General features: G+C 55.5%; 2 protein-coding genes across 2 annotated transcripts; one reads left to right on the top strand and one right to left on the bottom strand.

Moving 5' to 3' along the window:
• Positions 1-1,689: 1,689 nt before the first annotated feature.
• RAB17 (RAB17, member RAS oncogene family) lies at positions 1,690-5,382 on the top strand (the record flags this gene model as incomplete). The annotated part of the gene is made up of 5 exons (XM_080622196.1): positions 1,690-1,870; positions 3,742-3,893; positions 4,372-4,497; positions 4,678-4,771; positions 5,270-5,382. The coding sequence occupies 5 exons, from the start codon at positions 1,690-1,692 to the stop codon at positions 5,380-5,382; spliced, it is 666 nt and encodes a 221-aa protein (XP_080478322.1).
• Positions 5,383-6,518: 1,136 nt separating this feature from the next.
• PRLH (prolactin releasing hormone) lies at positions 6,519-7,006 on the bottom strand (the record flags this gene model as incomplete). Its single annotated transcript, XM_080622056.1, has 2 exons — positions 6,519-6,691; positions 6,907-7,006. 2 exons carry the CDS (start codon positions 7,004-7,006, stop codon positions 6,519-6,521), a joined length of 273 nt encoding a protein of 90 aa, XP_080478182.1.
• Positions 7,007-10,398: the final 3,392 nt, after the last annotated feature.

The raw sequence follows: 10,398 nt of genomic DNA, 5'->3' as shown, positions 1-10,398 counted from the left end.
AGGGTTTTACCCGTGGTCTTTAGGGGAATGAAAGCGCATCTCACTGAGCAGAAAACTCACCTCTGTCTAAAGGTACAGACCTGGGTTGCCTCAGCACTGAGGAATGATCTTAATGACAGCCTACTCTGGTAACAGCTCAGGGAAGGGAAAGTGGTTAAAGGCCTGGAGCCCACCAGATTTCAGGGGAAGATGGGCAAAATAAGAGATGTGTGGGACTAGCAGCATGCAGGAACAAGAGGCTTTTGTCAGACAAGTGAGCTACAGAGACTTCCCTGGGCCGGGCCACTCTCAGGTGTCTTTATAGAGATACGCCTTGCTCATTTGCAGGTTCTGCACACCAAATCCTGCAAGCCCCAGGCAGAAGTTGGAGCAATTGCACTGACTCTTCCTTGCACGTCCTGCAGACCTGCGCGGTCTGGCTGACCAGGGAGTTATTCAAAAGCGCACAGAGGGAAGCACCCCATGCCAGCAGTGTTCACCCGGGCATGGGAGGCTCTACATCTGGCATGGGATAGCAGCAAGGGGGTCAAGGACACACAGGCAGAGAATGGCAGCAGGGCACAAACATTTCAGCATCCTTCACAAGGCTGCTTTGCTGACTTTGGATGTTAGATCAGGTCTATATAGAGGCACATCTCATCTCTGCACACAGTTACAGGCTTGCTGGTGCCATAATTCCCTTTTGCTGCTGTATGTGACATGGGATACGTGCATGCAAGGTCCTTTCACACCCTTTCCTGCTCAATTCAACCCACTGTGGCCCTTCCTTTGCAAGCTCTGCATGAACCTTCCTTTCCTACAGCTCCCCATGGAAGCTGAGATTGGAGGAGGAGCCCTGTAAGGAAAAGCCAGGGCAAAGCTTTGGCTAGCTGCAGGACAGCATTATCTACCGACAGCTCCCACAGACAGCAGGGCAGTGTCAGTCCCTTAAGCTCAAGGCTGGGGGCAGGGGACATGTGCCACCCAGGAGGGCTCCCACCGACCATCCCTTCCCAGGGTACAGCCAGTGCTCTGCAGCCGCTGTCTTCAGATCAGGTTTGAGGCAACCACTGTATTTGGGGCAGTGCTCTCCTGCCATTCCCTGGTCACCACCATGTGCTCCCTGTGCTGCTTGAGCCAGGTCCTCTCAGTCCTGGCTTTTTCACCCTGCAAGCACCATGCTGACTTGAAGCAGAGCTGACACAAAGTCATCAGCTGTGGAGGTGCACAGCCGTTCCCTGGGCTTGTCCTTAGCAAACTGGCAGCAGCATCACCTCTGCACCTGAGGTCACCTCCAGCCTGAGTTAGGCTCTCCTGGTGTAACTTCTGACCAGGACGCCCAATAAATGTGGGACATAAGCCTAAGCTCTTCACCAGCACTTTGGGGAAGGAGGTGTGCTTAGGAGCAAGGCACACCTGTAAGTGATGTCCATCTGCCATCAACTTTTCCAGTATGCAGGAGATGCACCCAATCCAAGGAGAAGGCATCTCACTTGCATAGTTCCTTTCTACAGATCTCCACCCTCTGGTCATTACTGACAGTGGCAGGTATTTTAACAATAAATTTGATTCAGGAGATTAATGATTTTATTCTAGGCTATTTTGAGGTTAGAATAGGCTCGAATGCCCCAGCTGCCCCAGTGCCACCCGTCAGGAGTTGATGCAGGAGGCTCAGCTGACAGGCCTGGGATCACTGTAGATGCACACTGAATGAAGGTGGTTTCCTTACAGGGCATGGCACAGAAAGAAGCACTGGGCACCTCCCCGGAGGGGGTTCATCCAATGTACCCCTACAAGGTGGTTCTGCTGGGGAGCACATCAGTGGGAAAGTCAAGCCTGGCCTACAGATACGTGAAAAATGACTTCAAGGAGTCACTGCCAACCGTGGGATGTGAGTGACTGGCTTCAATAGCTTGATGGCTCCAGGCCCGAGACCAGGCCTGATGCTCTTCCTTATAGCAGGGGGGATGCAGCAGAACTGGTTGGTACATCTTGCAGTAGCACAGACCCACTTTTGAATATAAAGCAACAGAAACACAGATTCAGCATTGCCACTGATAAATTCGCTTACTGCAGTAGCACTAAAACCCAAAGCCAGACAGTGAGTAATTGAGCTCATATTGGAAAAACAAACCCAACAAACAAACCAATTGGCAATTCAGTAAGTTCAGTTTCACCCAGGTGTTGTGTCACAGTCAGAGGTACAAATCTTACCAAAGAGGCATTTCTGCTTTGGAAAGAAGAGCAAGCCCATCATCTGCACTGCAGGATCAAATCCTCATCCTCTACTATAGCAAGGTTCAACTGCCCAATTTATACTTTTGAGAGAAGTGGAGGTGAGACTGTAGCCAAATTACCTGCTGCTGCCACTACAAACGGGGTGGGGGCAGCCCTATTCTCATTTGGTGTATTTATTGCATGTAATTACCTTCAGATGTGCTGCTCCAAGGACTGTGGCTCTTGTGTAAGGGCAGAACAGAACCTTAGCATCATTCCTTCTTCCACCCACTGAGGCAATGTGCCTCCCCCGATTGCCATCAGCAGCCCATCCATCGCCCCTATCAGGGTGCTGCCTTAATTCCCTTCACCACTACCTCACACCCAGAGACAGACCTCCCACTTTGCTGTCACCTGCAGCTCTCTGCAGCACCAGGCTATGAGCAAGGCCATGTCCAGACGTGGCTGGGAGGCACCAAACACCAACTTCTGCAGCGGCAGAGTGAAAGTGGAGTCCAGCTGCATGGCTCATCCGCCCCTTGCACGCTCCATCCTGTGCTGCCCTCGCAGCTTTCAGACACCCAAAGGACAGCCTCTCCCAAGGAGAGCTGCCGCAGTGTCCCACTGGAGCAGGGAGGTTGGGTGCAGGCAGGGCAGCTGCAGCAGGGTCCCCCACACTGCCTGATGGAAGGCTACCAGCACTGCCTCCTTCTGCCAGGCCTCCCCACACTATGGCCAGGCTGCAAGCTCCATGCTCTGCCCCACAGGCAAAGAGGAGAGTATCTGCTCCTGTGTGCCCTGACCTGGCAGGCCATGCTGAGCAGCCCGTGTCTGAAGGCAGGCTATGGGCAAGCTCATGCTGCATCTCCAGACAGTCTCCATCATCAAGGCAAGACCTCTGCTCTCTCTAAACCCCCCCTCCAGCCAACATGTCTGCTGACATCAAGCTGCCTGCCCTGTACATTCACATCAGCACAGCTTCCTACAGCACCTAGACATCGTAGATGTTCATTTTACACGATACACCTGGATTTTGCCCTAAGAAAGCACTGCAGACACAAAGGTTGAGGTCCCACCTGCAGTCTGAAGAGCTAGCTGGTGAAGGAGAACAAAGCACTGTGGAGCTGCTCCCCTTGCCCTTCTGCCTTGGCTCTGGCTGGTCCACAAGTGGCCGTCTGCTCCCTGGGAGCAGGGATGGAGGCTTCCCTGTAGTGGGACCCTTTTCAGTGGATATTTCTGTTCACAGCTCCCACAGGTCTGACCCACCAGCAAGGTGGAAGTGGCTCTCTGAGGGCTATTCTGCGGGGCTCAGAGCTATCTGACATCAGAACTGGTGTGCATCCACCCAAAGCTGCTGCCAGGAAGGACTCCCAGCCTGCCACAGGCTGCCCTGCCATCCCATCAACAGTGCCAGTGCTTATGAGCAACCCACCACAGTTTTGTGCATTAGAGTACCTTTACTAGCCCTCAGGAGGGATTTGATGTCACAGCAGCAAATCTGAGCTCTCTGCTCTTCCTGCAAGTGAACGTGCACCTTCCCTGCAGGCTCCTTCTTCACACAGATGCTCAACATGGAGGTGGCCACGATCAAGCTGGAGATCTGGGACACGGCAGGCCAGGAGAAGTACCACAGTGTGTGCCATCTCTACTACCGGGGCGCCCATGCTGCTCTCCTTGTTTACGACATCACCAACAAGGTAAGGCAGGGGATGCTGCTCTAAGCCATGCTGCAGCAGCACTGCCACTTTCAAGGCTGATTTAGCCTTAAAAGTGTTTGAGGGCTTGTGACTTGTTTCCCTGAGAGAGGGCAATCAAAATCATAGGATCATAGCATCCCAGACTGGTTTGGGTTGGAAGGGACCTTAAAGCTCCTCCAGTTCCAACCCCTGCCACGGGCAGGGACCCCTTCCACTGGAGCAGCTTGCTCCAAGCCCCTGTGTCCAACCTGGCCTTGAACACTGCCAGGGATGGGGCAGCCACAGCTTCTCTGGGCACCCTGTGCCAGCGCCTCAGCACCCTCACAGGGAAGAACTTCTTCCTCACTCAGTTCCATCTCCCCACCACATCTCTCTCACCCGCTTTGGTTTGGTGCTACCCATTGAGCTTTGCTATGCCTGAGAGAAAAGGATTAAATCAAAGCCAGATCCCTGAGTGGTTTTGTCTTCATCTCTCCAGGAAACACTCAACAGAGCAAAGCTGTGGCTGAGGGACCTGGAGAAGGAATTCCTTCCTGATGAAATTGTCATTGCTTTGGTAGGCAACAAGGTGGATCTTGCTGCTGAGCGAGAAGTCGCTACTGAGGTGAGTGCCTGGGGCAAGCTCCCAGACCTGCTCTTCACCCCTCACCAGAGGCACTGGGATATGTCCTAGCAAAACCCCCAAAGTCCCTGTGCAATTCCTGACCTGCCACGATCTGCCCCTGTAACTGAACAAGCAGCCCCAGTGGGGGCTGAGGGAGTAACTGTGCTTGTCTCCACCTAGGAGGGAGAAGAGCTTGCAAGGACCAGAGGCCTCCTGTTCATGGAGACATCTGCGAAATCCAACCACCAAGTAAATGATATCTTTATGGCCATAGGTGAGTTGTGTCACGGCTTTAGTTGAGAGCAGAGCTGAGTGCACAGGTCCCAAACCTCTGCTTCAATGCTGCAAATATCTTCCGCCCTGCAAAGCTGACCCCCCTTCATTGCTTGTGTTTGGCACTGAGATCTTCTTCCTGGCTGGTCCATTCTGTGCCACATCCAGCTACTGCAATGGTCACAGCCACAGCAGCCCATGGTTTCTGTGAAATGTGTCACAACTGTGGGCAGAAGGATGAACAGATCCATCCCAGGATGCTCCAAAGTCTGAGATGGATTTCACGTCTTTTCCCAAAACCACACTTCTCTTTTGCTTTAGTATCCACTTGACATGCAACGGTGTCCCCGGCATAGCTGTTCAGTAGAGAGCTAACATAGTTACCATGGGACAGTAGTGGCGGTCACCAGTGGCTCCCCTGGGGTGGGACAGGACCTCCTTTGTGTCCCAGGCCCTGGCAGGAGAAATGAGCCCTTTCCAACCTTGTGTTTCTTCCTAGCCCGAGAGCTCCTGCAGCGGGAACAAGAGAAGGCACGAGCCCCATCCCCACATGGGAGGTCAACAGTCACCCTGGGGGAGAGCAGGGTGCGGACAGGGTGCTGCCAGCTCTGAGGACCGGCAGCTCTGGACCTGGATGAGGTCTCCAAGAGGAGCAGTGACAAGGCAGGGGGATGCAGCAGGGCAGGGGCAGCTCAGCCTCGCCACCCTCCTGCTCCGAGCGAGGTCAGAGCCCACCTGACCGCAGCATGGGGATTCCTCAACTCCCGCACTGCCTTCAAGCAAGAGGTGAAGCACTGGGGTTTCTCCCACCACCTTTCTGCTTCCAGAGTGAGTGGGACCTCCCAGTGCTGCAACCACCAGCCCCGACTGGTGCTTTCCCACCCCAGCTGCACTTCACGCCTCCATCTGCCCTCCCGTCTGAAGAGGGGGTGTTTGACTTCCCAGAGTGGAGCCAGTGCCTGGCGGCAGCTTTGCACCAGGCTGCAAATAAAGAGAACGTGGCCCTAAAGGGGTGGGTTTGTGGGTTCTCAGAACCTGGATGTCAGCCTGCAGGGAGGGAGGTGACAGCGACCGGAGCTGGTGCTCCCCTCACCCTGCCTGCCCCAGCCCTGCCATCCTGGAGTGGGACAGGGGCTCCTTCCCAGCCAGAAAGGATATTTGCTGCCTAAAAGCCCCTACATTAGGACAACTGGGAAGCAAGGTTAACTCTTCCCTCCCCAAACAGCCCTAGACCCTCAGCGTTGGGCCAGGAGATCCTGGAAACAGAGATTTGCTGAGATCCTGAGGGTCACCTTCTCCGTGGCCCTTCTTGTCCCCAAAGCGGAAAGGAGGCCTGGCCTGGGGACACCGTTCATGCAGGAACATTTGGGGACATGCAGCACAATCCGCATGGCCCAATGTGCTCCCAGGGAGTTTCTGACCCAGGCCATGGAAATGGGGTGGCTGTTTCTGACCCCAGCACCATGGAAATGAAGATGCAGGGGGCATCCATGGGTGCTGGTGTGCTGTGGGGACCTCAGGGCATGCACTTAGGAAAGGAAGCCCTCTGGGGCTTATATTTAGGGTGGCTTTTGGGGATATGATGCGTCATCCAGAGAGCAGCTCTGCTGCACGGCACCCCCCCAGGGCAGGCTGCACAGCCATGGCAAGCCCGGCGGTTCTGGGGGTCACTGCCGTGTGCTGCGTTTCAGACAGAGAGGCAGGGACACGGGGATGAGAGGAAAAGGGCTTTTATTGCGGGCTGCAGCTCAGGGGCTCCGCTCCCCCCGGGGGGGCTGGAGGTGCAGGTGGGGGGGGGCACAGGCTTGCCTCTGGGCAGCCCCCCCGGGGTGGGTGCCCTCATCCAGCGCCTGCCGCCGCCCAAACCGCCCCACGGGCCTGATCCCGCGCCCTGTGTACCAGGAGGGGTCGATGTCCGGGTCTGCAAGGCAAAAGCCAAGGAACCATCAGAGAGGGATGACAGAGGACATGGAGGGAGGACAGGGCACTGCACCCGTGGGTGAAGGGGAGAGGGAAACAGGTTGAGGAGGATAAAAGAAAACCATTGCTTCTGCACCCCCCAGTGCAGGGGAGGCTGGGGGTGCAGAGGGCTCCGGGGGCAGGGGTTGGGAGGGGGTCCCTTACTCCTGTTCTTACTGCGGATTTCCATGGAGCGCTCGTGGCGGCGGCTGCGGGCACTGGGCAGGGTCAGGCAGGCGAGCAGCAGGCACAGCAGGCAGGCAGCCCCCAGCTTCATCCCCAGCACTCTCCAGCCGGCTGTGGCTTGGCCCCACAGCCTCCCAGTGCCTGGTGCTTCCGGATGGTGCCACAAAGATAACGGCCTCCAGTACTGCTGTGGGAGCAAAGGGGTTTGGCTTGGTCAGGGCAGCTTGGTCAAAAGCAGGGGGTTTCAGTGGGCTGACAGCTCTGGGGATAACTGCCCCCTGCAAACATGGGTTGTACAGACCCCAGGGTGGTTAAACAGGGTTTTGTCCTAGCCGAGCACTGTGGGCCAGGCCTGGCATCACTCTTTCCCTTTGGAGCTTCTGGGGAGCTCGTGGGATCCTGCAGCCCAGGAGATGGGGACGTGGCCACCACAAAAATGCAGGGCTGGCAGCACCAAGCAAAGGCTCCACACATGGGTTTTGCTGCTGGATGAACCATGGCCACCCCTGCACCCTTGGCACCCGCCCCTGGACCTGGCTGCTGGACTGTTAACCTGGGAGCACCCTGTACCATCCTTTGAAGCACCAAGGCCGTGAGTGGGACAGTGCAGAGCAGGCTGAGTGATGGGCTTGATTTCTGCAGCCACCTGTGCCAAGGGAGCAGGGCAAGGAGCAGAAGCAGGAGAGCTGGGTTTAGCAGGACAGGGCAGGGACACGCAGCAGCTTCATTTTCAGGGACCCCATGGCAGGCAGTTGGAACTGGGTGATCTTTAGGTCCTTTCCAACCCAAGCCATTCTGTGAGTCTATGACCTGTGAAGGAGGGGTTTGCAGCATGCCGGGCAGGAGCCAGTCTGGGCTCCCGAGAGCTCAGGTTTGCTGCAGCCACCAACTTTTGACAGCCCCGTTTTGGGAACCGCTAAGCCAGTTGGACAGGCACAGGGACACACACACGGTCAGAGGCAAAGCAGCGCTCGGGAAAGCAGACAGCAACAAAAGCATCACGAGAGGGAGAGGGAAGCGTCGCTCCGCACGCCGGGGCTGCACTTACCGCGGCGAGGCGCTGGCTGCCGTCCCGCTGAGCCCCGCGGCCGCTGTCTGAGCCGGAGTTCTCGCCGGTCGCCGTTTTTATGGCCAGTTTTGTGCTGATGTCAGAGCCGAGCCCTGGCGGGACCGAGCCGGGGCATCTCCCCTCCCCGCCGCCCCTCTCATCGAATCAGCACCGAAAGCTTCGTGACTCAGAAGGGACCAGCATCTTACCTTCCGCCGCCCGAGCTGAAGCGCCGGGGACGTGTTCATCCCTATCCTTGACCCGCCGCTACTTCAGACAAGGGGGAGGTCTCTGCTCCTCACACAGTGCCTGCTGCGAGGCGTCAGTGAGCGATGCTGCCCTGAACCCGCTCCACCACACGAGTCACGCTGGGTGCCACCCCCCTTTCTCCTCCAACCCCCCCAAAAGGCTGCTTTAAGGAAACTAGAAAATTAAATACAGAGAAGAGAGGAAGGCAACTTGCTGGGGCTGGCAGGAGGGGCCTCGTCTCCACAGCATGGGAACTTCAGACCTCCTCTATTAAATGGGTTAAACCACCCCCAGGAACAAGGTCCTGATGGTGTTTGTTCCTCTGGATGCAATGCTGGAGAAGCCAACTTGGGTCCCCAGCACAGGGGGCTGCTCAGTGTCCAAACACAGGTCCACTCCCAGGCAAAACTGGAATAACTGGGACTGCAAATACCCTGAGACAGGGTTGTGTCTGGGTTGGCAGGATGGTGAAGACACCGTCACTGGCAAGGTGTGAGAGCAGGGGGAAGGTTTCAGCTGCCACCCCCCTGTAGGGTAGACATTGCCCTAGGACAGATCTCCAGTTCATGCTGCGATCAGCTCCAAGCACAGTCAGTGCTGGGACAGTCACAGGAGCAAAACTGGACACAGGGCAACCGCTGCAGAGGGACATCAAAGGCAGGGAAAGGGATGAAGAGGAGAACCCATGCAGAGAACATCTGCAGCTCTGTGACCAGCATCTGTCAAGCCATATTGCCATCCTGTTCATCACCCTCTGCCCTTGTTCTGCTTCGGTTCCACCAATTCAGCCTCTTTCTGCTTTCACCTGCCTAGTTTAAAGAGAGGAGTGCATCAGCTGGTTACAGGAGAGGACAGGAAGAGAAAGGAACCTTTGCTTGAGTGAGCTGAAAGAACAGACTGAAAATGGGTCCCAGGTTCTGGGCACAAAACTGGCTTTATTGGATGATTTTGCATACATATATATAACCTACACAGGCAGATGGGGCAGGAAACCAGCAAATAACAACTTGAGTGACTGAAGCCTGAAAGATGCCTTAGCTTGCCCTGCTGATGCTCACTGCAAGGACTTCTCAGGGTTAAGCATCGGAGTAGTTGTGTGAAAAGACTTAAGTTATGGATGAAAACAGATACACCAGGAGATGCGAACGAGGCAAAGGCTGAACCCTGACAGCAGAAGGGTGGGTGCAAACCCATAGCATTGCAGATATCTCCATGGAGTTCTCTTCTAGGATGCTAGCCAAGAAGCTGCATCCTGGCACTGAGGCTAGCGGGGCAGGAAGAGGTGCCTGGGAGTTTCTACAATGGCAGTGGTTTGCACTGACCCTTTTGAATGATTTCACTTAAAAATAAGTAACCGGTTTTGTTTCCAGCTGGGAATCCCAGCCCATGGACTGACAAGACTGCGCTGGGATGATCACAGGACCATTTCTAGGCAGTTAGGAGTCTCTGCTACTGTGAAAGCTAAAGAGAAGTGTTACTTGTGTGAGAATTAACACTACTGCTCATAATTCAAGTGAGTTTAGTTCATATGCACAGGAACAGCCTAAAGCAGTCCAGCCTGCATAGCAATTGATGGGGAACCGCCAGCGCTGCTCTGACATACCTGCTCCAGCTGCGAGTGGTCCTTCCAGCATCACCCTCTGCAGAGGGGAGGGAGGGAGGTGGGGGCTATAAACAGGGACCAGCAGGTACTGAGCAAAGTCTTTTAACAAGAACCTCCTCCAAGTGACCTGCAAGAGAAAGCAGCCCCCTCCCCATCCCGCTGGCACAGATACGGGACCAGGCACCGATCCACTGGGATGTGCAGAATTAAATGCTGAGGAGAACAAGCAACCATGGTGTCTAAGGGAGGGTGCTACCAAACCCGCTGTCACCTGCTAGGAGCCCAGGGCCACTGCAGCACCCAAAGGCCATCACAGCCCCTCCAACGGATTGGATGGTCCTATCAGGTTCTAACAATTCCATCATCAGGACAGGGGACATCCAAAGTGCCTCTTGGTATGGGCCAATCCCTCCGCAGAGTGGGGAAAGCCTCCAGGGGAGCACCTACACAATCCTTTTGGAGTCCTTCTAACCTGCCAATGCAGTCTTACCTGGAGAGGGGATAGCCTTGAGCGCTGTAAAAACAACTGAACCCCAACCAGGGGAAGGCCTCCAGCCTCTCTTCCACCACTTCCCACAAGCCT

The sequence above is a fragment of the Psittacula echo genome, assembly GCF_963264785.1.
Source record: "Psittacula echo genome assembly, chromosome: 6".
Lineage (NCBI taxonomy): Eukaryota > Metazoa > Chordata > Aves > Psittaciformes > Psittacidae > Psittacula > Psittacula echo.
Note: the sequence above shows the minus strand (reverse complement) of the source record. Positions and strands in the feature narration are given on the sequence as shown.